The 24341-nt window shown below is 52.7% G+C and overlaps 2 protein-coding genes across 14 annotated transcripts; one reads left to right on the top strand and one right to left on the bottom strand.

Annotated features, from left to right (window-relative positions):
- Positions 1-3148: 3148 nt before the first annotated feature.
- On the top strand, positions 3149-14438 carry Rundc3a (RUN domain containing 3A). 13 transcript variants are annotated; one of them, XM_040749829.1, is made up of 12 exons: positions 3149-3519; positions 7385-7444; positions 7522-7637; positions 9598-9731; positions 9873-9958; positions 11019-11108; positions 11206-11286; positions 11438-11603; positions 11718-11875; positions 12488-12649; positions 12747-12853; positions 13868-14438. In XM_040749829.1, exons 1-12 carry the CDS (start codon positions 3413-3415, stop codon positions 14008-14010), a joined length of 1410 nt encoding a protein of 469 aa, XP_040605763.1. In that variant the 5' UTR covers positions 3149-3412; the 3' UTR covers positions 14011-14438. The 13 variants fall into 13 exon arrangements, with proteins under 13 accessions (XP_040605763.1, XP_040605762.1, XP_040605761.1 ...); XM_040749828.1 differs by having other exon boundaries at positions 9595-9731; XM_040749827.1 differs by having other exon boundaries at positions 9583-9731.
- A 726-nt stretch (positions 14439-15164) lies between these two features.
- On the bottom strand, positions 15165-19714 carry Slc25a39 (solute carrier family 25 member 39). The gene is made up of 12 exons (XM_040749837.1): positions 19562-19714; positions 18747-18846; positions 18555-18614; positions 18389-18430; positions 18060-18193; positions 16992-17059; positions 16748-16872; positions 16405-16578; positions 16031-16134; positions 15803-15884; positions 15644-15724; positions 15165-15557 (listed from the first exon to the last, which is right to left on the bottom strand). The coding sequence occupies exons 2-12, from the start codon at positions 18829-18831 to the stop codon at positions 15442-15444; spliced, it is 1071 nt and encodes a 356-aa protein (XP_040605771.1). The 5' UTR covers positions 18832-18846; positions 19562-19714; the 3' UTR covers positions 15165-15441.
- Positions 19715-24341: the final 4627 nt, after the last annotated feature.

Here is a 24341-nt window from a genome sequence, read left to right as displayed (position 1 = left end):
TTTGCCTAGATTTCTCCTCCTACTTATTCTCTCTGCCTGCCAGCCCTGCCTATCCCTCTCCTGCCTAGCTATTAGCTATTCAGCTTTTTATTAGACCAAACAGGTTCCTTAGGGAGGCCAGGCGAAACAAATACAACACATCTCAGTATAATTAAACAAAAGCAGCAGAAACAAATGTAACACATCTTTACATCATTAACAAAGGCAGAATAAACAAATGTAACACATCTTTGCCTAGTTAAAATAAAATTCTACAACAGAGAGGGACTTAGAGATTCAAGGGTCTTTTGGTTGGGGATGGAAGGAGGAATGCTCTCTTGCTGGGCTTCAGGCCAAAAAGGAAGGTCAGCTAGTTGTTTCTTGACTTCTCGGATTTATCAGGCCATCACCCCAATATCTGACCCCCCAGTCTTTTTTGGTGAAAGAACAATTTAGGTAAAAACAACACCTCTGCTCATCCTCAGTCCTGGCTGCTACTGCCATCACCACTTTGGGTTGTCTCAGCATTCTCCTGTCTTCCAGCTCCTGAGGTATCCGTTTCTTGTACATACATCCCCTCTACTGAAACACAATGTATTCCCTGCTTTTCTGAGCAGGCCCCATCTTTTCTGGCTTTGCTTTTGGGGTGGGGGGTTAAGACAGGGTTTCTCTGTGTAGCTTTGGCTGTCCTGGAATTCACTCTGTAGACGAGGCTGGCCTCGAACTCACAGAGATCTGCCTGACCAGGCCCCATCTTTTATTGTTGTCATTTTGTTTTGTTTTGTTTTTTTCAAGAGAAGGTTTCTGTGTGGCTTTGGAGGCTGTTCTGGAACTAGCTCTCGTAGACCAGGCTGGTCTCGAACTCACAGAGATCGGCCTGTAGGCCCCATCTTGTACACAAAATTATCCTCATGGTAGAATGGATACACTTGTCATAGATACACACTGAAATAACATATAAGGAAAAATCAGCCGGGCATTGGTGGCCCATGCCTTTAATCCCAGCACTTGGGAGGCAGAGGCAGGCGGATCTCTGTGAGTTCAAGGCCAGCCTGGTCTACAAAGCGGGTTCCAGCACAGCCTCCAAAAAACAATACAGAGAAACCCTGTCTCGGAAAAAAAAAAGAAAGAAAAAAAAATCAATCTCCCAAACTAATGTTGAAAGAAGCAAACACTGGCTGGGAGTGGTCACGTGCCTTTAACCCCAGCACTCAGGAGGCAGAGACCTTATCTCACAAAAAGGAGGAGGAGGAAGATGAGCAAGAGGTAGAAGAGGAGAAAGGTGAGGAGCAGGGGAAGGAAGTAGTCACATCTTCATATAAACCTTACTTGGTTCTATAAAGTTTCAACACTGGGAATGTGACAGTGCTTTATTGTTGAACACACAGGTGATAAAAGAAAAGGAAGAAGACTGTTATCTTATTTTTTGGGGTGGGAGTGTTTTTTGAGATGGAGTTTCTCTGTGTAACATCCCTGGTCATCCTGGAACTCAGTCTGTAGGCCAGTCTGGCCTCAGAGTTACTGAGATCTGCCTGCCTCTGCCTCTGGAGTGCTGGGATTAAAGGCATGTGCCACCAATGCCTAGCTCAGATCATGATTCTTTTTTTTTTTTTTTTTTTTTTTTTTTTTTGGTTTTTACGAGATAGGGTTTCTCTGTATTGTTTCGGAGGCTATCGGTCCAGCCCGGCCTCGAACTCACAGAGATCTGCCTGCCTCTGCCTCCCGAGTGCTGGGATTAAAGGCGTGCGCCACCACTGCCTGGCTCAGATCATGATTCTTGATCTCCAAACTTAATACAGAGCTGGGAGGTAGTTCAGTGTTAGAGTTCTCACCTAGATGTGTGACACCCTGAGTTCAAACCTCAGCACAAAGAAAAACACCTTACTAGAAATCTTCATTTATCCAGATGTGTGACTGCACAAAGGCCGACATAAGCCAATGGGCAGAATAGAGACTTCAGGAGGCAGAGGTGGTTGGAGAAGTCTTGACTACAAGTGCAGTTCCAGGTCAACCAGAGCTGCATAGTGAGATCCTGTCTCAACATAAAACAAACACAAGACAATAAAAGAAAACACAAAAACATACAAAGGCAATGATTTCTAGGATGTCACAGCAAAGACACAGTCAACAAATGAAAACAAAACAAACAAACAAAATAACAGCGCCAGGTTGGATTTCAAGGAAATTTTTTTGAGTATTAAATGACAGTATCGACAATTTTAAAACACAACCTACAGAATGGGAGAAAATGGTGCAAATCAGATTTGATAAGGCACTGAGTAGTCTTACACTCCGCATTAACAGGAGCAACCCAACTGAACACATTCAGTTCAGATCCTGGAGCTGGGTTATCAGGGATGGAGCAGGCGATCAGGAAAAAGAAGAACAGCATGGAAGCCAAGTGTAGCAGCGAAGCCAGACTGTGCCCGGCCAAGCTAAAAGCTAACCATTTTTGACACCCCCACCCCACCCCCAGGGTTGCAGCAATGTAGGTAGTCTAAAGGATTAACCCTTAAATCTACTGGTCGTTGCGGTGGCTGCTGCTGAGGACCCCCATGGAGTCCCGGGCGCCTAACTACCAGTAACCCCAAGTCCCTGTCCTGAGTGGTTTCAGATTCTGGACTCAGATGATTCGCTGGGTTCCCATCCTCCAGCCGCGGAGAGACTGGCTTGTTGGCTACCGCAAACGAACGCACCTCCCTATCCCCCGCCCAGCACACACAGACAGACATGCAGCCTCTGTGGCTGCCTTTAGTCTCTGGGTTAGCACCTTAAGGCAATCTGCAATCTCTGAAAGTGGCCCAGGTCTGACTGTAGGGCCTGGGTTGAATGGGTGGGGGGCGGGGCGGAAAAGGGTGCAGGAGGTGAGGGTCTCCATTCTTCAGGCTATAATGGGAGATCAGAGATAGACACCACCGATTCCAGGTTAGAAACAAGAGAAAGAAGCCTCAAAACTGAGACGTCAGGCGAGGGATCCCCAGGATTGAGTGTGGGGGTGGAGAATAGGGTCCTTCTATACACAGTCGCTGTCTCTCCGGGGGACCCCCTCCGCTCTCTCAGGGGCATCAGCCTTCCCCTCCCCCAAACCCTGCGCCCTTTGCGGATTGGTCCCGAGCTGCCGGGGGGCGGGACCCTATGGCCCTGACGTCACCGGTTGAGGGGGGAGGGAGAGCGAGCGGCTGGGGGAGGGGGGTGACGAGCCCCGGCTCAGCACCTCGGAGAGCTCCCTCCCCGGCCTTGTTTTGCTCCTGAATCGCTGCCGGGGGAGGGAGCGAAGGGGCCGGGCACCAGGCGTCGAGGCCAAGGGGATGGCAGTGAAGAGGGCGAAAGGTCCCGGGGGGCAGAGGGCCCAGCCGTGATCCTGCGAGGGGGGCCAGGGCTCCGGGTAGGGTGGGGGGGCAGCGGGCGGCGGCAGCAGTGGCCGCACATCTGAATGGAAGCGAGCTTTGTCCAGACCACCATGGCTCTGGGGCTGCCCTCCAAGAAAGCATCTTCCCGCAACGTGATCGTGGAGCGCAGGAACCTGATCACCGTGTGCAGGTGGGCGCCGCTGGCGGTCCGGGTGGGGTGGTTAGAGAGAGGGTTTGAGGCGGGCTGAGAAATCTAAGGGTTGAACGTGCCCACGGGGATGCTCTGCAACCACTGGAAAAAGGCAGGACAGGAGGCTTAGAAGGAACGCGCTCACTATCCTTTATCCTTCCCAGGCCCGGAACCTGGAGGCGGGCTGGAGTGCCGGTCCTTATTTATTTATTTATTTATTTATTTATTTATTTATTTATTGGCTAAACCAGGCCTATGCCCGGCCTGGGGTTTGGGGGGGAATGAAGAGAGTTTAATTGGCACTGCAGCTTCCTGTGAGAACCAGGAAGTGACATTGTGTCTAAGAGGGGGAGGGGGAGGATAGCTGGCTCTCTTCCTGGCAGTGGGGGCAGGGTGGGCAGGGGGGGACTCCATGGGGTTGGGGGTGGATGTCCTCCAAGTCCCCTCTTGCCACCCCTGTCATCTTGGCCTCTTGGGGTGGAGCTTTCCTAAGAGACTTTCCTAACCTCAACCCTTCATGAGGCAAGGATGGTGTTTCTGAGCAGCTGCCGCCTGTGGCAGGATCAGCCGGGCACAGCAGTAAAACCCCTGAACTCATCCAGTGAAGGTCGAGGACGCTACCCTGTTGTAGGAAGCATCCAAGGCCTGGTTGCAGAAGCCTGGGCCCCTGAGTCTGAGGGGAGATTGGGAGCCCAGATCCCCAAATCTCTGAGGGTGGGGCTGTTGCAGGGCTGCAGAAATTCTCAGCTTTCTTGGACACCAGGAAGTAATCCTTCCCACTTCAACCCTGCAGTGACTCACCCTCCCTGCCCTGCTCTGAGGCCAGAAAGCTGCCAGCTGTTCAGGCTCTCTCCCAAGCCCCACCTGTCCTTGCCTCTCCCTCTGGGATCTCCATGCCAGCTGCCTTCTCCACCTGCAGCCTCCATGCCTGCCATGTCCACCGGGTGCTTGGGTTCTGCTGCTCCCCGGTACTGGGCTGATTGTCCTTCCTTGCCAGTTCCGCCTGCCTGCACATGAGCCTCAGCCCTGTTCCTCCTCCCAGGACTCATGTCCACCTGCTGCCCAGTCTCCAGCACCCAGAGCTCCTTTGGATACCAGGGCACATGCCCAGCCATGTCGTCTCTGTTTCAGAGCCTCCTTTTCCCAGCGTCTCAAAAGTGCTGTGCACACCAGCCCTGTATGAAGGTGGCAGGGATGTAGAAGGAAGGAGCGTATTGATGACCTAGCCCAGAGCACGGCCACCACCATTGCCCAGATCCTGTCAGTGTGGTGTGAGGAGCTTCCTGCCCTTGGATCCACACCTAGGGTCAAGCTTTTGCTTCAGTGCTTAGCCGTGCCACCTTGTGGAAGTTTCCTAACAACTCTGTGCCTTTGGTGCTTTATCTTAGATTTTACACCTTAGATGTAAGAAGCCGTACCAAAGAATGGGTCATGGTGGGCCGTATTAGATACTAGCTGGTGCCTGGCACACAGAAACTGCTCTCTCAACGACACATTCTTCTTGTCCCTCTCGGCCCTTGGCCAGCTAGGCGCATCTTTTTCTTGCCCGCCAGGATAACCGGGGCTTTGAGTGGGGCAGGGGTCACTTGGCCTAAGCTGGAGAAGCAGAGATTCGGGTGACTCGGAGGTAGCTCAGAGTAGGGGACAAGGTGTAGTTTGGAGGGGTTGGGGACATGACAAATTCTCCAAAACCCCAGGGACCCCTGCTGCCTCATCACGGTCACGTGATTCTTCTACAGCTCCCAGCAGCTCCCTTTTGCAGTCTGCAGGCTCCCCTGGGCCCTGGCCTCCCTGTCTCCATGGTAACCCACAGCAGCTATGTTCCTCCTAACCAGGCTCACAGCATGGGGTTCCCAGAGGCTCTGACCAGCTTTCAGCTCCCCCAAGGACAGATGGCAGACGGCTGCCATGCTGACCAGGCCCCAGGCCTCTATTGAAGTCTGACCCAGCTGACCACAGATTGATGGTGTCCATAACAAAGCCAGTGAGAGTCTGATAACAGTCACAGGCTCCCTCCTGGCAGAGCAAGCCTTGACCCCTCACCTGGCCTGTGCCCAGCAATCCATACACTCTCACTTTCTCCCACCCTTTTCTGGGATCTGAACCAAAGTTGAATGAGGCAAGTGCTGATATTTCTGTCTGCACCCAAGGTGCAGGCTTTGAATCCAGCAGCCTTCTTCTCCCTAGCACAGTCCAAAATGGACCTGTCTGGGTTCTGGCTCTCCCCCCAGAGAAGCCCAAAGGCAGGTGGTGGGGAGAGGCTCAGCTGTGCTGTTGACGTGGGAGCCTTAGTGGCCACTGTTCCATTGAGGCCGGGCAGAGGCTTCTTAGGGCCTGAGCTCAGCACTTGTTTGTATGTGGTTTGTTTGTTTGTTTAGACAGTCTATGTAGTTCTGGCTATCCTAGAATTCACTAACCTGGGACTCAGATTCTCCTGCCTCTGCCTCCTGAGTACTAGGACCAAAAGTGTGTGCCACCATGCTTGGCTAGTACTTTTTAAAAAGATGACGTTTGTTTGTTTACTTATTTTGTGTGTGCAAGTGCCATGGTGTGAGTATGGAGGTCAGAGGTCAATTGATGGGAGCAGGGTCTCTCCTTCCACCACGGAGGTTCTGGGATTGAACTCCCATCACTGGGATTAGTGTCTTTAACTACTGAATTAGCTTACTGGCCAAGCCTTGGTAATTATAACAGCCACTGGGAAGCCATTAGGCAGAGCAGAAAGAGCCAAGAATGGAGAATGGGGCAAACGGTTGCCTCCTCCCAAGTTACCTGCTCTGATCACTCCATCTCTGGAGAGCCTTTAGCTTCCTTAGCTATAATAGGGGAAGGTGGTCGTAAGAGGACCTACCTTCCAGGGCTGTGACAAGGACAGGGGGATTGATACATACAGCTCTCGGCACATTGTACGTTTGGTAAACGTGGGTAGAATAAAAGGACAGCTCTGTGAGTTTGAGGCCAGCCTGGTCTACAGAGTGAGTTCCAGGACAGCCTCCAAAGCCACAGAGAAACCTTGTTTCGAAAAACCAAAAAAAAAAAAAAAAAAAAAAAAAAAAGGACAGATCTGAGTACTTCCGATATCCCTGGACATCCTACTCCTGCTCTGTCTCCAGAAACAGAGCAGCAGTGAGATGTTGGGAGCTGTGCGTCCTCTCCTGGTTCCACTCACTGCAAAGATGGCAAGTGGAGAATTCAGAGTAACGATGGCAGAGAATGGGAGAGGCTTAAGCAAGGCTGGAGAGGGTGATGGGGGCTGCTTGGCTCCAACCCCTTGGGCTCACCTGCCTTCTTCCGCTCTTTGTCCCTGAGAAGTCAGTGTCTGGGCCCCCACGTCCCTTCCAGGGACCTACTGCCAGAGCTCCTCCCACCTGATGGATGTTAGACCCGCAGATTGCATTCTCCCCCACACCCCAACTCTACGCTGTGGCTCTGGGCAGCTGGTGTGGGGGTGGGCTAGCTGAGAAGGGGGAGGGGGATGTCCCGGAGCTGAGTATTCACCTGGCTGGGCATGACAGTCCATGTGCACAGTGGCGGCTCATATGCTCTGATGTGGGCGGCCCCCAGCCCCAGAGAGATGGGAGCTCATTCTAACAATGTTGAAAGACTGTTTGGGGACATGGGTGCAAACTGGCTTCCGGCTCGTGGTTGACCCTCAGTTCACACACGTGGAAAATGCCACTCTGAAGGGTGGTGGGGACAAAGGGACTGGGGACTATCTCCGAGGGCTTGCCGTCTTGTTTCTACATATTGTTCCGTCCTCTCTCGTACCTTGTCCCTGAAACTTCCTTTCTTTTCTGCACCTACTCTGCTAATCAGCTTCCCACCGTCCCCCTCCCTGCCCCTGTCACCCTCTTATTCCACCTAGTTTGGAATCCTCTGTGGTCACTCGAGTCTCACCCGCCCTCACATCACACCCATGCCCTTCGTGAGCCTGTCACTTCCTCCCTGACCCCTTCCTCTGTACCCTGTTTGCCCCCTTACCCTGTCCTCCCTTCCACCCAGGTTCTCTGTGAAAACCTTACTAGAGAAGTACACAGCAGAGCCCATCGATGACTCATCCGAGGAGTTTGTGAATTTCGCAGCCATTTTGGAGCAGATTCTCAGTCACCGTTTCAAAGGTAGGCAGGCCATCATCAGCCACCCGCTGCGACTCCAGCCTGGGGCTTTCACCCTGCTCTGATATTCTCTATGGATTTCTAAATCCCGTTCCTGGTTCAGGGCCCCACACTGGGCTGACACAGGAACAAAAGCACACTCTGGAGACTGGGGTCATCTACCCACAGCTCCATCACTAGGCGTGCTGGCAAGCCTGCTGCTTATGCTGGGGGAGACAGTACATGTGTGTGGTGACTCATGCTTATTATACATGTGAGTGCTGTATGACAGTACATGTGTGTGGGGACTCATGCTTATACATGTGAGTGCTGTATGACAGTACATGTGTGTGGGGACTCATGCTTATACATGTGAGTGCTGTATGGCAGTACATGTGTGTGGGGACTCATGCTTATTATACATGTGAGTGCTGTATGACAGTACATGTGTGTGGGGACTCATGCTTATACATGTGAGTGCTGTATGACAGTACATGTGTGTGGGGACTCATGCTTATACATGTGAGTGCTGTATGACAGTACATGTGTGTGGGGACTCATGCTTATACATGTGAGTGCTGTGTGGCAGTACATGTGTGTGGGGACTCATGCTTATACATGTGAGTGCTGTATGGCAGTACATGTGTGTGGGGACTCATGCTTATACATGTGAGTGCTGTATGGCAGTACATGTGTGTGGGGACTCATGCTTATACATGTGAGTGCTGTATGACAGTACATGTGTGTGGGGACTCATGCTTATACATGTGAGTGCTGTGTGGCAGTACATGTGTGTGGGGACTCATGCTTATACATGTGAGTGCTGTATGGCAGTACATGTGTGTGGGGACTCATGCTTATACATGTGAGTGCTGTATGGCAGTACATGTGTGTGGGGACTCATGCTTATACATGTGAGTGCTGTATGGCAGTACATGTGTGTGGGGACTCATGCTTATACATGTGAGTGCTGTATGGCAGTACATGTGTGTGGGGACTCATGCTTATACATGTGAGTGCTGTATGACAGTACATGTGTGTGGGGACTCATGCTTATTATACATGTGAGTGCTGTATGACAGTACATGTGTGTGGGGACTCATGCTTATACATGTGAGTGCTGTATGGCAGTACATGTGTGTGGGGACTCATGCTTATACATGTGAGTGCTGTATGACGGTACATGTGTGTGGGGACTCATGCTTATACATGTGAGTGCTGTATGGCAGTACATGTGTGTGGGGACTCATGCTTATACATGTGAGTGCTGTGTGGCAGTACATGTGTGTGGGGACTCATGCTTATACATGTGAGTGCTGTATGGCAGTACATGTGTGTGGGGACTCATGCTTATACATGTGAGTGCTGTATGGCAGTACATGTGTGTGGGGACTCATGCTTATACATGTGAGTGCTGTGTGGCAGTACATGTGTGTGGGGACTCATGCTTATACATGTGAGTGCTGTATGGCAGTACATGTGTGTGGGGACTCATGCTTATACATGTGAGTGCTGTATGACAGTACATGTGTGTGGGGACTCATGCTTATACATGTGAGTGCTGTGTGGCAGTACATGTGTGTGGGGACTCATGCTTATACATGTGAGTGCTGTGTGGCAGTACATGTGTGTGGGGACTCATGCTTATACATGTGAGTGCTGTATGGCAGTACATGTGTGTGGGGACTCATGCTTATACATGTGAGTGCTGTGTGGCAGTACATGTGTGTGGGGACTCATGCTTATACATGTGAGTGCTGTATGGCAGTACATGTGTGTGGGGACTCATGCTTATACATGTGAGTGCTGTATGGCAGTACATGTGTGTGGGGACTCATGCTTATACATGTGAGTGCTGTATGGCAGTACATGTGTGTGGGGACTCATGCTTATACATGTGAGTGCTGTGTGGCAGGGACCCTTTCCAAACTCTCTGGTCTCGCTGAGTCCCCTCCCTGCCCTGGCTCAGCTTGTGCCCCAGCAGGTCCAGTGAGCTGGTTCAGCTCAGATGGGCAACGGGGCTTCTGGGACTATATCCGACTGGCCTGCAGTAAAGTGCCCAACAACTGTGTGAGCAGCATTGAGAACATGGAGAACATCAGCACAGCCCGAGCCAAGGTGAGGGAGGGGCTGCAGCAGGTGGCAACATGCCTGACTCCTGCTTTGGACATAGGGGCCCTGTCCTTACCCCTTGCCCGCGGCACTGGGAAGGGAGACCATACCTGGTGTTGGACAACTAAAGGTGACCATACTTTCTAGGGCCGGGCATGGATCCGGGTGGCTCTGATGGAGAAGCGCATGTCAGAATACATCACCACAGCTCTTCGGGACAACCGAACCACCAGGTCAGACCTCTCAGACAGCAGTATGCACCTGCATTGCCTATGTCTTAAGTCCCCACAGCAGCCTTCCATACCTGGACCACAAGTTCCAGCATGCACCAGTAGTTTGCTTCTCTCAGATGACATGGTAATGGGACTTTAGAAGCCTCAGTCACATACTATTTTCCTTGGTGTTGTGCCATGACGTACAACACACAGCTCTGCCAGCTCTGCAAACAAAGGCAGTCACTCTGTTCTTCCAAGAACAGAGTTCCAATGTGTGGAGCTTCAGTGCTTGACCTGGGGGTTTGCCAAGAAGGTGGGTCCTGAGGGTCAAGGATCACAAGGCAGAATGTGTCATTGTTGGGGTGGGAAGCTATTTTAGGTCCCCTAAATCTGGCATTTTTACTGCATTCTATTCCTAGTCTTTACAATTCAGAGTTGTCTTTTTTTTTTTTTTTTTGGTTTTTTCGAGACAGGGTTTCTCTGTGGCTTTGGAGGCTGTCCTGGAACTCGCTTGGTAGTCCAGCCTGGTCTCGAACTCACAGAGATCCGCCTGCCTCTGCCTCCCGAGTGCTGGGATTAAAGGCGTGCGCCACCAACGCCCGGCCAGAGTTGTCTTTTTTTGTTGTTGTTGTTTTTTTTGTTTGTTTGTTTTGTTTTTTGAGACAGGGTTTCTCTGTATTGTTTTGGAGGCTGTTCTGGAACTCGCTTGTAGACCAGGCTGGCCTCAAACTCACAGAGATCCGCCTGCCTCTGCCTCCCGAGTGCCAGAGTTGTCTTTTGAGGACCTACTATATGTATGACAAGCACTAACGATTGATTGAAAGGATTGGGGTGACCCAGAGCTTGATAGCGGCTGCTAAGTTTATAGACCAGAAGAGTGTCATTTGTAAGGAGCATGCATTGGGATAGGTGTGGGGATGGGGTCAGGCTCGAGTTCCCGTGAGTGATAGTCCAAGCAGGAGACAAGGGCTGGCAAGCTGGAAGGATGCATCTGTTTCCTCTAGGAAAGTCTGTAGTAAGTAAGCCAAGCAGATAAGTCCTGGGAGCGGCCCCCTGGGAGTCTGTTCTCTCTCTGCAGACGGTTCTATGACTCCGGAGCCATCATGCTACGGGAGGAAGCCACTGTCCTCACAGGGATGCTGATCGGGCTCAGCGCCATTGACTTCAGGTGAGGTCTGAGTGGCGGTGGTGAACGGGACGTTCTCCCCCACAACTGTCCAACGCCCCTCATTCCCTCCTCCCACCCCGTGCCTCTTGTGCCCCAGCTTCTGTCTAAAGGGCGAAGTTCTGGACGGGAAGACGCCGGTGGTCATCGATTACACACCCTACCTAAAATTCACCCAGAGGTGAGCAGCCCCGTTATTGCGGTGGGTGAGGAGATGGGCACCGGAAGGGCACTGAGTGTCATCCTGGTATCACTGCCCAAGGGTCGGAGTTGGGGTGCTAGTGGGGCGAGGCGGGGCGGAGCCGGCCCCACCCACTGCTCCCGCTCCTAAGCTACGACTACCTGACGGATGAGGAGGAGCGGCACAGTGCGGAGAGCAGCACCAGCGAGGACAACTCGCCTGAGCACCCCTACCTGCCTCTCGTCACCGACGAGGACAGTTGGTACAGCAAGTGGCACAAGATGGAACAGAAGTTTCGCATTGTCTATGCGCAGAAGGTGAGTGAGGCGAGGCGCGGGGAGATGGGCGTGGTGTAGGCAGGGTCCCAAGTGGGACCCCAGCTGGGAACCCTTTGGAAGCCCTGGCTGAGCAGGCGCTGCTCTGCTCGGTAGGGATACCTGGAGGAGCTGGTGCGTCTTCGCGAGTCGCAGCTGAAGGACCTGGAGGCGGAGAACCGGAGGCTGCAGTTGCAGCTGGAGGAGGCTGCAGCGCAGAATCAGCGTGAGAAGCGGGAGCTGGAAGGCGTGATCCTGGAGCTGCAGGAGCAGCTGTGAGCCCGCCTCCTGCCCTGCCCCATCCCTGTGAAGCCCAAAATGACTCCATTGGATGGCATCACTTTCCTTACACCAACATCCAATTTGCATCAACCCACCCGTATCCCACTCCCCCAAGGTCCTGTGGTTGCCAACCATTACCCCCAACATTAACATCCTGCAGCCTCCATCACCCATCAGTTAGTGACACCAGTCACCCAGTGATCCCACAACCTAGAACATTTCTCCCCTAAACCAGTCCCAGCTTGTTAGCTAGCATAAATCCCACCCCTCCACTTTCCTCTCTACATTATCCCAACTAACTCCTAAACACTCCATCCTTCCAACTCCCAGCATGAGTGCACTAGTCCTGGCTACCCCTCTGTCCCTAGGCTACCCCTCTACCCACTCCAGGATCTAACACTGCCTCCCTGGCCCCTTTAGAAACATGGCATCTTTAATTAGTAGGTTTCAGACTTGTGCTCCTCCCGCCTCCACCTCCTAGTGCTGCAACCCCAGATATGTGCCATCATCCCTGAGCAGTGTGTACCCCAATTTTTACTACTCAGGCTTCCTTTCTAAGTCCTGGCCCCCACCTTTGCTGAGTCTCGCTTCCCTCTCCCAGCCAGGCCTGATCCCCCTTCCCCTCCCAGGACAGGTCTGATCCCCGGTGACCATGCCCCCCTGGCCCAGGGTTCCAAGGAGTTCACTACATCCCTGGTCAACCAATGGCCCTCCCTGAGCACACTCAATAGGCCTGAGGGTGCCGGCAGCTCCAAGCTATATCGGAGGTAAGCCCCAACCCAATTGCTGCCCCCAAACTCCCTCCCAGGAAGCAGGGCCTGGAACTCTGGGCCACGGCCTGCACACTTTTCTGTCCTGCCATAGACACAGCTTCATGAGCACCGAACCGCTGTCTGCAGAAGCCAGCCTGAGCTCAGACTCCCAGCGCCTGGGAGAGGGCAAGCGGGACGAGGAGCCCTGGGGCCCCATCGGTGAGCACCCCCACACACACACCTTGGCACTTAAATACTTTAGAAAATTGCTGCGGTCTATAGTGGAACCTGGCTGAAGCCCTTCCAGTATTTACATCACAGCACCAACGAGGGGCTTGGCTTGGGGATTCAGAGAACCAAGTGCAAATTTAAGCTGCACCTCCTCACCTGCAAGCTTGGTCAGTCACTTCACCTTGCTGACCCATGTTCCCATCTGTAAAATAGGGACATTGGTAAAAAGAATCTCGTGTCCATGTATGGCGAGGGCGCAGTGATCTTTTAATGTGGTGTGACATCGTCACAGGGATCATACTCCAGGGATCTCTCAGCTAGTTTGCTCTTACCACGTGCAAACTGTGAACTGCTTGCCTGACCAATGTTTCCCCTTTTCTTTGGTGCCAGGAAGCTCAGAACCAAATTAGTGGCTCCCTCCGAGTGAATGCCCAGGACCTCAACGCATGCATTTTTATGTTGACCTCACCCCTGGCTCCAACTTGGTTTCTCCCTTCCTAGTTTTCCCCATGCCTGGACTTCCTGTTGTTTTCTTTTCTTTTTTTTAATATATAGATATATAACTCCACTGTATCAGATAACTGGATTTTGAAACACAGGCTTTGGACATGTAACCCACCACACTGTGTTTGTGACTCTGTGTGTGTGTGTGTGTGTCTCCCCAATAAGACTGTGAGCTCCATGCGGGCAGGGACCATGTCTTGTCCATTCTCTGTATTCCCAATGTGAAACAGAGCAAATGCTCACTGTGTGCTTAATAAATGGACAAAGAGGCTGAACCTCAGAGGGAGACAGAGACATGAACAGATGATTATAATACAGTGTCCCAAGCCCAAAGTAAGGCACACTCAATCAGGGCTTAATTACAAATGGCAGATGCTGCAGGAGAGGCCAAGAGTCTCCTGGGGGTGACCTGGAATTATCCTTTTACTGCCCATCCATGAAATCCTCTGTCCCACATACAGCCTGGTTGGTCCAGCCTCACCCGCCCTCTTTTCCCAGGGAAGGACCCCACGCCCTCCATGCTGGGCCTCTGCGGCTCCCTGGCCTCCATCCCCAGCTGCAAGTCCCTGGCGAGCTTCAAATCCAACGAATGCCTGGTGAGCGACAGCCCAGAGGGCAGCCCGGCACTTAGCCCCAGCTGAGGAGCAGCATGGGCAATGTCAGCCCCACCTGCCAGGGGCCACGGACAACTGCCACCTTTGAGTCCCCCAACCCAGGCAACCCTTCGAGAACGCTGCCCACCTAGCCGAGGGTCTCTAGGGAAAGACAACCCAAGCCTCTTTTGTGCTTCTGGCCAAGGAGGCAGGAGCTGTACTTGGAAGTGGCAAGACCAGGAGGAAGGGGCACCCAGGTCACAGGTAGTCAGTCCCCTGGGAAGGCTGCTCCATTCTGGTGGCCCTGAAGTCTACCTGGGTCCCTTTGCTCATCTTCCACACCTGCCTCAGGAGCAGGTGGGCCAGCCCTGGCATTCCTGCTGCCCTGCCTCTGGTCTGTCCCTGTGTACCCTCTGAAGTCACCCTTCCTTGGTACCTATGTGGGGAGATTAGGCAAATAAAAACCAGAGGACTAAGGTGGCTTTATCTGTTGCAGTGGGGTAGGGCTCCATAGCAGGCTCTCTTAACAAAGATAACGGTGCAGACCAGTACGTGCCCTGTGGGAGAAAGTGGGGCCGTAATTCAGGGCAAGGGGGAGGGGCGTCTGCAGATCTGCAGTGCTTTCTGGTTGTCCCCTCTAATTCTTTCTCAAGCCCTAGGAGAGCCCTCTGACGGTGTGCCTTTGTGGGGCATTTGCCTGCCACAGGTCTATGCAACTCCACTGTGGGTCAAAGTTGCAGCCCCATCTGTTAGGCCAGAGCTGGCAAGCAGGCAACTCTGCCCAGTGCCACACCTGTGTGCACTTGTCCTCGCCCCAACACAGTGGCCTAGCACAGAAGGACCTCACCACCACACGGCAATCTCGCACCCTCATCCTGTCTCACTGGGTACCCGTAAGGTGGGAAGCTTTTAAGACAGGATATTTGGAGCTGGCCTGGGGTTCACTATGTAGACCAGGCAGGTTTCAGACTCAGATCCACCTGCCATCTCGTGCTGGGATTAAAAGTGTGTGCCATCATGCCTGGAGTGGCAGCCTTTTTTTTTTTTAAAGACAGAATCTTACTATGCAGTCCTGGTTGAGCCAGTGCTTGAGGAAATCCTTTTGCCTCAGCCTCCCAAGTGCTGGAATAACAAGTGTGGGCAACTGACTGGGAACCCCCACATGTACACACACACCCCAAGACACCGCAGTCACAGCAGTGCACAGGTCATCATCTTTAGACGGGGGAATAAACAGGGCTGCCTGGCCCGAGGTCTTGATTCCTCGAGGCCAAGCTACAACAAACATTAAGGGGCTACAAAGAAAGGGGCAGCTGTCAGTCACATTTGGTCTTGAGCTCGGAGGTGGACAAGTGGTGATCGTAGTAAGGAGAACAGCAGGAATAAAATGTGAGGGTAGCTGGGTGACTGGGTTGGGAAGGAAGGCACTTGGCTCAGACTCCTGCCCCCGCCCGTTCAAGAGCTGTTGCTCCTCGCCTTTCAGGAGCCCAGAGGCTGTTCCTGGTTGAGCCTCTGGAAGAAACTTTTGCCAAACTCGTAGGTGCTGATCATGATGGCACACGAGGGAGCAGCCTTGATGATTCTTGGGAGGAAACCTGTGGTGGGAGGACACACCTTGGTTAGGGGTCCAGGTCCCTTCGCAGATAGATATAACATGGACGTACACAGTACATGTACCCACCTGCAAACAGTCCCCTGGTGCCCGACTCAGCCTGGATTCTCCGAAGCAGGAGCCAGGTGGAATCAATTCTTGGGGGCTTCACTGCAGATTCAAGGCCCAGTTCAGCAGGACTCAGCGTGGGCCCCTGCCAGCCCCCACCCTGACTAGCCGCCCCCTCACCTCTCACAGCCTCCAGTGCTCCCAGTGTGATCTGTCGCTGTGTCTTCACCACATCAAAGGGTAGAGTAAGGGTGGCAGCCACCTGGTGGGATGGGGGAAGGCTCAGCTCCATTCCCAGGCCCCTTTCCAGCTCTCCCATAGCTGGTGGGGGGACTAAAGCACCCCGAGGGTGGCCGAGGAAAGCGAGCAGGCCTGGGTATCTCCTCACCCCCAACCCAGTCAACTCACCGTTCCTGAGATGCCACCAGCCACAAAGCTGACGCCCACAGATGTCTGGTCTTTCGGCCCATTCAGCCAGCTCTTCACCAGCTCATAGTTGAACCAGTACAGAGCTTAAGAAACAGATACGTTCATTAAAGGTGGGAACCAGGGAGTGGGCTCCAGACTTCTCGTCTCCCACCCACAGCCAGACCACCCCAGGTGCTGCCTGCTCTGTACCTAGGCAAAACCCCTCCCTGCCAAGCCCATATCACAAATAAGGAACCCAAGGCTCAGAAGTGATGAGTTCACGGCCGTCAGAGACAAGGAGGGACTCATCTGTAGAGACCCCCCCAACATTATCCAAGGCCTCTTTTACCCCATGACCTGAACGAGGCGCCTACCTGAGAAGGGCACATCTCGGAGGGCGGTGGGACCCCAGCCCAGCCACAGTGAGCGCCAGCCCCCCTGAGCCACAGCAGCTTGAACACAGGTAGCCAGCTCCCGGTATGACACGTGCTGAGCCTGCAGCTTGGTCCGCACGAGCTCCAAGGGGCTGATGACGGTTACCGTGCCCACTGTGGCGGGTGAGACGGTGGAAGGTCAGGCCACTGATGCCACTCGTCAGAAACCAGCTCTTGCCCCGGGTCTGAGGGTTTAGGATAGCCCCCCACCCCCAGGCTGGCAGAGACTGTCACTGGGACCCAGGAGGAACAGAGGGAGGTCAAGAGCCAGGGCTGTGCTCACTGCGGGCGAGGGCACCAGCCACCATGGGTGCGTAGAGGTCAGAGATCAAGGACTGGCCACATAGGAAAGCCTTGAGTTGGTCATAGGCAGTGAAGTAGATGGCAGTAGCGGGCACAGTCATCACCCTGGGATATGAACAGAAAAGTTACCTAAGGGCTCCTAGTCCTTTCAAGCATTCCCTTCCTTACCCAGCCAATAGGAGTCAAGGGGAGGAAACACCCCATGGGGATGGGGGGCAACTCACAGGGTGGCTGGGAGGCCGCTCCACAGGGTCCTAGTGCCCTCATGCCTCACAATCTTCACAAAGGCATCCTGACCAAGCCAGCAAGAGCCCAGAGGAAAGATGGACATGAACAAGGTCTGTGATGGACTGGCTCAGAGCTAGTCAGCCCTCAGCTGATGAGAGCCAGCCAGCCCCCAGGTTTCCACACATGCAGCTGCCCATTGGTTCTAGGCGGACTCCCACTCGCTTTAAAACCTTAAGGAGGACTACATGCACTCTTCAGTAGCAGAATGCCAGACTAGCATGTATTTTTTAATTTTTATTTTTTGGTTTTTCGAGACAGGGTTTCTTTGTGGCTTTGGAGGCTGTCCTGGAACTCGCTCTGTAGACCAGGCTGGCCTCGAACTCACAGAGATCCGCCTGCCTCTGCCTCCCGAGTGCTAGGATTAAAGGCGTGCGCCACCAACGCCTGGCTCAGACTAGCATGTATCAAGCTCATGGTTTTGATTCTTAGCACCAGGACCAAAAAAAAAAAAATCTTCTGAAAGAATCCCAGGCAAAGCTGGGTGGTGGTGGCACAAGCTTTTTTTTTTTTTTTTTAAGACAGGGTTTCTCTGTATTGTTTTGGAGGCTGTCCTGGAACTCGCTCTGGAGACCTTGAACTCAGAGATCCGCCTGCCTCTGCCTCCCAAGTGCTGGGATTAAAGGCGTGCGCCACCAACGCCCTTTCTTTTCTTTTCTTTTTGGTTTTTTGAGACAGGGTTTCTCTATGGCTTTGGAGGCTGTCCTGGAACTAGCTCTTGTACTGGTCTCCAACTCATAGAGATCCGCCTGCCTCTGCCTCCGAGTGCTGGGATTAAAGGTATGCGCTTGGGAGGCAGAGGCAGGCGGATCTCTATGAGTTTGAGGCCAGCCAGGTCTACAGAGCAAGTTCCAGGACAGCCTCCAAAACAATACAGAGAAACCCTGGGTGGGGGGGAGGACAACAAATCCCAGGCAGGCCCTCCCAACACTGAGCAGCTCACCAGTCCCGACACCTGCAGCCCTAACAAAGCAAGCCCCTTGTATATATACATGGTTGCTCCTTACCAAGGTGCCAGTGAATCGGGTAGGATCCTGAAACCAGGTGGCACAGCGAGTGCCATTAGGACACAGGTACAGAGGCTCCAGGACACCACTGCAGTATAGGAGGCACTTCCCTGGGGACTGTAGAGTAGAGGGAGCTGGGGAAGGGGATGGACATTAGGATGGCAGGGTCTGGAAAATGGCTGGGTAACCCAGCTAGGTCACTATGTGGATATTCCCGTGTAGGACACTAGGCTGGCTAATGTGACCTCAAAGTGTATACTAGTCTATGACCATGGCACCCCATGTACTCTAGGGACACACCTTCCACAGGGGACGTTTGGGGCACTCACATTTGGTGTAGAAGAGATTCCAGAATCTGGAAGGTGTCAACTCTGAAACACAAGTCATTCAATGGTGATCAGGAATTACCCCCACACACACTAGGATCCCAATCTCTGGGAGATCCTTATTTTGTCAGGCAGCTCCCTCAATCTGGCTCCAGCCTCAGGTACTCACCGCTGGCTACTGAGGGCCTCTGAGACTGAAGGCGGACCTTCACCACATCCAGGGGTGTCACTGGGGAAGGGGGTAGGTCTTAAGGCTCCGTCAGCACCCCATCACCCTCTTCCTCATCAGGACACAAATTGCCTCCAACCTCTAGCCCACATCAACCCCCACCTGGCCACATCCCATCTCCCTAAGCCTTACTGAAGAGGGAGGTGACCACGGCCCCAGCTCCTGAGGCCACCATTTGCTGAAGGGGGCTAATGCCCCCGGGGTCCTGATCATCCATCTTGGAATTTCAATCCTGAAAGATAAACCCGCGGTCAAATGGAGCTAGTCCTCTGACACAAATAGCCTGGGGAGAGACAAACATGAGGTAAGGCACCAGGGCTCATCCAGCGCCTGCCTCCAAAACGTTTCAGATCCGTAAACGGCTTCACTTTGTCAAAGGGGAAACTAAGGCTCAAGAGATGCGGTGACTTTCAAGGTTACATCATTAGTTTGGAAAGAAGCTCTGCCTGTCCCGCTGGCCAATGGCAGTGACAGCCAATGGCATTTCCTCAGCCGCATGCTTACTATGCACCTCCGGACTTCAGAGGCCAAAAGATCGAAACACCTGAGCCTTGCCCCTCCATCTAACATCTGGGCGGGCACATGGGCGAGAGGTGGAGTTGAGCTTGAGAAGAAACGAGTAAACAAATCTGGGGATAGAGAGGAAGGTCCCTTCCCTCTAGAGATCGCTGGCCCTCCCCCACACTGCCAGCCCAGGCCAGATAGGCCAGGCCCGGAGGCCTGCACGGGAAGGCCACCCTCTGCCTCCTCTCTCTCCTAAGTACAAGCCGCAGGCTCAACCGAGATGGAAGCAGAGACCCGGTAACAATCCCTCTCTCCGAGATTCGGGCGCAATCCATGCCCAGGCCCAGGCAAGGGACGCCTGGCGAGGCCCACCCCCTTCCCCCAGCCTCGATTAGGGTTCCCGGGGACCCTCGAAGAATCCACTCCAGTTCCGGCCCGCTCACCTGGTTCTGAGCCGGTGCCTGCGCCGCGCCGCGCCAGGGGCCTGGCGGGCCCATAGCGGCTCCGCGGCCGGTGGAGGGTCCGGCGCGCGCCCGCTTCGCACAGCGGCCGCGCAGGAAAGCGGTGGAGCAGGCCCCGCCTCCAGCGGAGCTGAGCCCCGCCCCGTTGGCCGACTGGCCGCGCGCACGGAGTGCAACGGGACCCACCCACTCGCGGCCCTCCGCCTTCCACCCGAGCCCCGCCCTTGCGCCGCGGCCTCGTGGGGCGGGTCCCCGCGGTTCCGCGCTCCTTGCAACTCTCAGGTCAAGGTCGCCGGCTCTAAGGCGCAAGCACCTGGCTGCATTAGCTCTCTACCCCGCCCGCGCCCCGCAGGATCCCTGCCCGGAGAGTCTGGACCTGCGGTCGCTGGGACTTTCCAGACCGAGTGGATACCGCTGCTCCGTGTCCTCTGTAAGGGGCGCCGCGAGGGTCGGCTCTCCAAGGTCATCAGAGCACCGAGCAGCGGCAGACATTCGCCCACCGAGCCCCGTAGCGGGGAGTTGACCGTTCATGGCGAGTGTGTTGGAAGGAATTACCATCGTTTTCATTTATTTATGGATGATGAAACGAGGTTGCGACCCCAGAACGCTTTATAAGGGGCAGCGCAGCCGCGTTAGCCGTGGGGCCTGGGCCGTTTTACAGGACCGCTTTGGGCCTCGGGCTCCGCGGATACCCATTGAGAGGATGGGACAGGGAAGAAAACAAGAGTTTCGCGACTGGTGTCAAACTGTTATGGCCTTTAAAGCTCAAAACTTTTTTGGTGGAGTGGGGTGATGGTCTACGTAAAGTTGGCTGGGCTGAAGCCCCCAATGTAGGCCAGGATGGCCCCTACCAGAACTTTTCGTAGTAGGTTATTGCTGACATAGGCGACCCCATTTTACAGAATATAAGACACTACAACATAAAATTTTAGCCTCTGCCTTCCCAGGTCCTTCCCACGCAGCGCTTGTTTCCGCACCAGCTCAGCACCCTGAACCCCACGGCCCGCCTCTCCGTTAAGATTTTGACACTAGCGTGAAGCTCGGTCTAGCAGAACCGGGACCACGCGGTGTGAGCCTGCACCTTTAAGAAGAATGGGCCGCGGCTTTAACGTCACTACCTTCCCCGCCCCTCGGGCCCCGACTGGTCGCGCACAGCGCTGGAGCCGCCCAGCCAGCCCGGCTAGCACGTGGATTCCTAGGGGCCAACCATAACTTTTCGCTGCGAAAACTCTTGCGGCTTTCCCGTAACTCGGGACCTCCAGTTTTGGGGGCGGAGTAAGAGCAAGCGGGTAGTTAGAAAAGCATCCAATGATTAAAAGGCCCCGGGAATCGGTTGGCGGAGAGGCTGAGGCGGGAGGAGCCACGGGTTAAGTAGGTCGAGAGTAGCTTGTGCTATATTATAGACCCTACTTTGTCCTTCCCAGTCTCTTCTTACCACAAACTGGCGTAAAAGTGCCACAAAAATCATTTCAAGAACTGTTGCTTAATTTGGGAACCCAGCCCCCACTAAGGTCCGTTCAGCCTCAAAGTTAATGGTTTACCAAGTTTCAGAGCAGAGAGATTACTTAACTATTCCGTGGAGGAGAAAACTGAAGGCCCTCCCTGTATGTAATTTCTTTTTTCTTTCTTGTTTATAATCTGGGGATTTTGTTTGTTTTGAAACAGACTGTCATGTAGCCCAGGCTAACCCCAAGCCCCATGTTTAGGCAAGGATGACTTTGAATCAGCCTTCCTGCCTTCCAAATCCTGGGTTTACAGGCATTAACAGCCATAGACCAGCAGTAGTTAGTGCTTTCCCTACCCATGCTCCCAAGTTTACGGATGAGCAGAGTCCCCTGCTCTCCATGAGGTCACTCTGCCCTAGCAACATGCACATACCTCAAATTACTGGCCTGTAATGTCCGAGGCAGCCTGCAGGCTGGAGAGGTTGTGCGTGGACGATGAGGCATCAGATTCTCTCCCATAATGTTGGCAAGCTGGGACTAGAGCCTTGACGTGGGGCTGGAGAGATGGCTCAGCCTGGAGGCTTGAGAAGACCGGCTACTGGCTTGCCTGGCTGAGCCCACTGTGTCTCGTGGCCATCGTGCGGATGAAAGTCCCTTTGTGCTGAGGGTTGAGAAGAGCAGCGCAGGTGTTTGTGAAAACTGGTGTCGAGTCCTGACTAGCTAGGAGCCCTGGGACAGAAGCCGGGACCCCTCCAGACTGCATCTTACAGAGACATGGATGGGAATCCACACCCACCAGCACTTCTCTGTCCACAGCCTTCCAGAGGTGAAGCCGCCGAATTCTGCCCCATCCTCCAAAGAAAAATACCAATTCCAGGGCCAGGGAGGACTACATGTAATATGCGACCGGTAAGATCTAAGGGAGGGAGGGGGTGGCAGACTCATGGAGAAATGGAGAAGAGTGGGCCAGCATCGTGGTGATACCTCATGACCTGGAGACTAGCAGACTTGACCAATGTTTCAGTGATTTTTTTTTTCCTTGTCTAGCTTCTTTTTTTTTTTTTTTTTTTTTTTTTTTTTGGTTTTTTGAAACAAGGTTTGTCTGTATTGCTTTGGAGGCTGTCCTGGAACTCACTCTGTAGACAGAGATCTGCCTACCTCTGCCTCCTGAGTGCTGGGATTAAAAGTGTGCCCCACAACTGCCTGGTTATTTTATATTATTTTTAGCGGAAAAAGGAGGGAATCTTATTATGTAGACCAGGATAACCTAGAAGTCACTATGTGGACCATGCTGGCCTTGAACTCTCAGAGATCCATCTATCTTTGCCTCCCGCATGCTGGAATTAAAGGCGTACACCATTATGTCTACCACCCCACAAGAATGGTTTTGTTTTGAAATTTAAGGCAAATTGAAGCTCAGTGTTAGAGTATGGACTTAGTACTCACAAGACCTTGGGTTCAGTCCTCAGCATTGCTAAATAGACAAGCAAAAAAGTAGTTATCCAGTTTAGCCATGCTGGCAACAGGCCTTCCTGGCTATCTCCTCTCCTACTTGGTGGCCTGAGTGGCTGTGGTGGGCATGGCTGAATCCCCAGGACTTCATTTGAGAGACCCCAAATGCAGCCTGAAGGAGCGTGTACCCCAGGAGGACCCCGAAGACCCTCCGCAGCTAGCCTCCATTCTGGTTTCCAGAGTGTGGACTGCCAGAGTGGGTTAAAAGTGTCTGCTCTCTGAGGCCATATAATAGCTGTTGATATGCCAGGACACTTCTAAGAATTCCTGCTAGCCAACCAGTTTCACAGGAACAAAATGATAGAGTTGGTCTTCATTGAAGCCTTGTTTGCAACAGCCCTAAACTGTTAGAGAACTCTTAAGTGCGTGGTGTCCTACGATCAACCTCACACACCATGAAAGGCCATCAGAGCTCTGCATTCTAATGTAATCTCAAAGGTAAAATGTTGGGGCTGGGAAGGTGATCTAGCAGTAGAATACTAGCCTAGCACACTGAAAGGTCCTGGGTTCCATCCCCACAACATCAAAACCAGAAAGTTGAACAGGATGCCGGACACTTGCACTTAGCAGGAACGTCACTGCCCCCTAGGGGACAGTTTTGAAATACGTGAAACTTAGCACCACTTTGGATCTACAAAAAAATGACAGTTTTGAAATGTCCTGTAGTGTGTAGAACAGTCTGACACAAAATGAAATTTAAACAAAAAAACACTTCTTTAAGTTTTCCCTTTTTCAGGCAGCCACATACATGAGAAACTTGTTCGTAATTATCAGACCTAGATGACATCTTCATCCCAACTTTGTGTGTATGTGTATGATGTACATGTGTGAAGGTGTGTGTGTGTGTGTGTGAAAGTGTGTGTGTGTGTGTGTGTAGGCCAGGGGTCAACCAAGGATATCATTCCTCAAGTACTGTCTGTTTTTTGAGATGGGTTATCCACTAATCTAGAGCTTGCCAAACTAGTCTAAGCTAACTAGCCAATGACCCCCAGGGCTCTCCCTGTCTCCATCTCCCAACCCTGAGATTATAAACTCATGTCATAATGCTTAGCTTTCTACATGGGCCCTGGGAATCAAACATAGGTACCTATGCTTGCAAAGCAAGCACTTTATCAACTGAGTTATCTACACATTCCCTACTTGTACATTTTTAAAGTATATTTTGTTTGCATGGATGTGTGTGCACTACATACCTGTCTGGTGACATGCTCACAAAAGTTAGAGAGGGCTTTTGATTCTCCAGGGACTGGGGTTATAGACAGTTGTGATCCACCATGTGCATGCTGGGAATCGAACCCAGGTCCTCTGCAACAGCAACAAGTGTTTTTAACTGCTGATACAACTTCCTAGTGCTCCCACATCTTTATTTTTTTTCAGTGTTGGAGAGATGGCCCCAATGATTAGGAACATTGACTGCTGTTCCAGAGGACCAGGGTTTGATTCCTAACACCAGTATTGGAGCTCACAACATCTGTAACTCCAGTCCCAGGGGAATCTGACACCCTCTTTGACATCCATGGTCGACGCACACCTGTGGTGCAAAGGCAAAACATCCATACACATAAATAAAAAATTTTAATTATAATAAAATGCATATCCCAGCACTCGGGAGGCAGAGGCAAGTGGATCTCTGTGAGTTTGAGGCCAGCTTGGTCTACAGAGCGAGTTCCAGGACAGCCTCCAAAGCCACAGAGAAACCCTGTCTCGAAAAACCATAAAAACAAAAATCAAACAAACAAAAAATAATACATATACTAACCATTGAATTTTCCAGGAATAAAATCAATAGGGATTCTAAGAGAATC

Source organism: Mesocricetus auratus, unplaced genomic scaffold (genome assembly GCF_017639785.1).
Source record: "Mesocricetus auratus isolate SY011 unplaced genomic scaffold, BCM_Maur_2.0 Super-Scaffold_100007, whole genome shotgun sequence".
NCBI lineage: Eukaryota > Metazoa > Chordata > Mammalia > Rodentia > Cricetidae > Mesocricetus > Mesocricetus auratus.
Note: the sequence above shows the minus strand (reverse complement) of the source record. Positions and strands in the feature narration are given on the sequence as shown.

What these genes read in the sequence shown, in the direction of transcription:
- Rundc3a (XM_040749827.1), top strand. Translation starts at nt 3,413, where the DNA reads ATGGAAGCGAGCTTTGTCCAGACCACCATGGCTCTGGGGCTGCCCTCC. An exon ending in TCTCAGTCACCGTTTCAAAG is followed by an intron (nt 7,638 to 9,582) that starts GTAGGCAGGCCA and finishes GCCCTGGCTCAG; the next exon opens with CTTGTGCCCCAGCAGGTCCA. An exon ending in TACCTAAAATTCACCCAGAG is followed by an intron (nt 11,287 to 11,437) that starts GTGAGCAGCCCC and finishes CCCGCTCCTAAG; the next exon opens with CTACGACTACCTGACGGATG.
- Slc25a39 (XM_040749837.1), bottom strand. Translation starts at nt 18,831, where the DNA reads ATGGATGATCAGGACCCCGGGGGCATTAGCCCCCTTCAGCAAATGGTG. An exon ending in GAATCTCTTCTACACCAAAT is followed by an intron (nt 18,194 to 18,388) that starts GTGAGTGCCCCA and finishes CCCCTTCCCCAG; the next exon opens with CTCCCTCTACTCTACAGTCC. An exon ending in CACCAGGGGACTGTTTGCAG is followed by an intron (nt 15,558 to 15,643) that starts GTGGGTACATGT and finishes CTCCCACCACAG; the next exon opens with GTTTCCTCCCAAGAATCATC.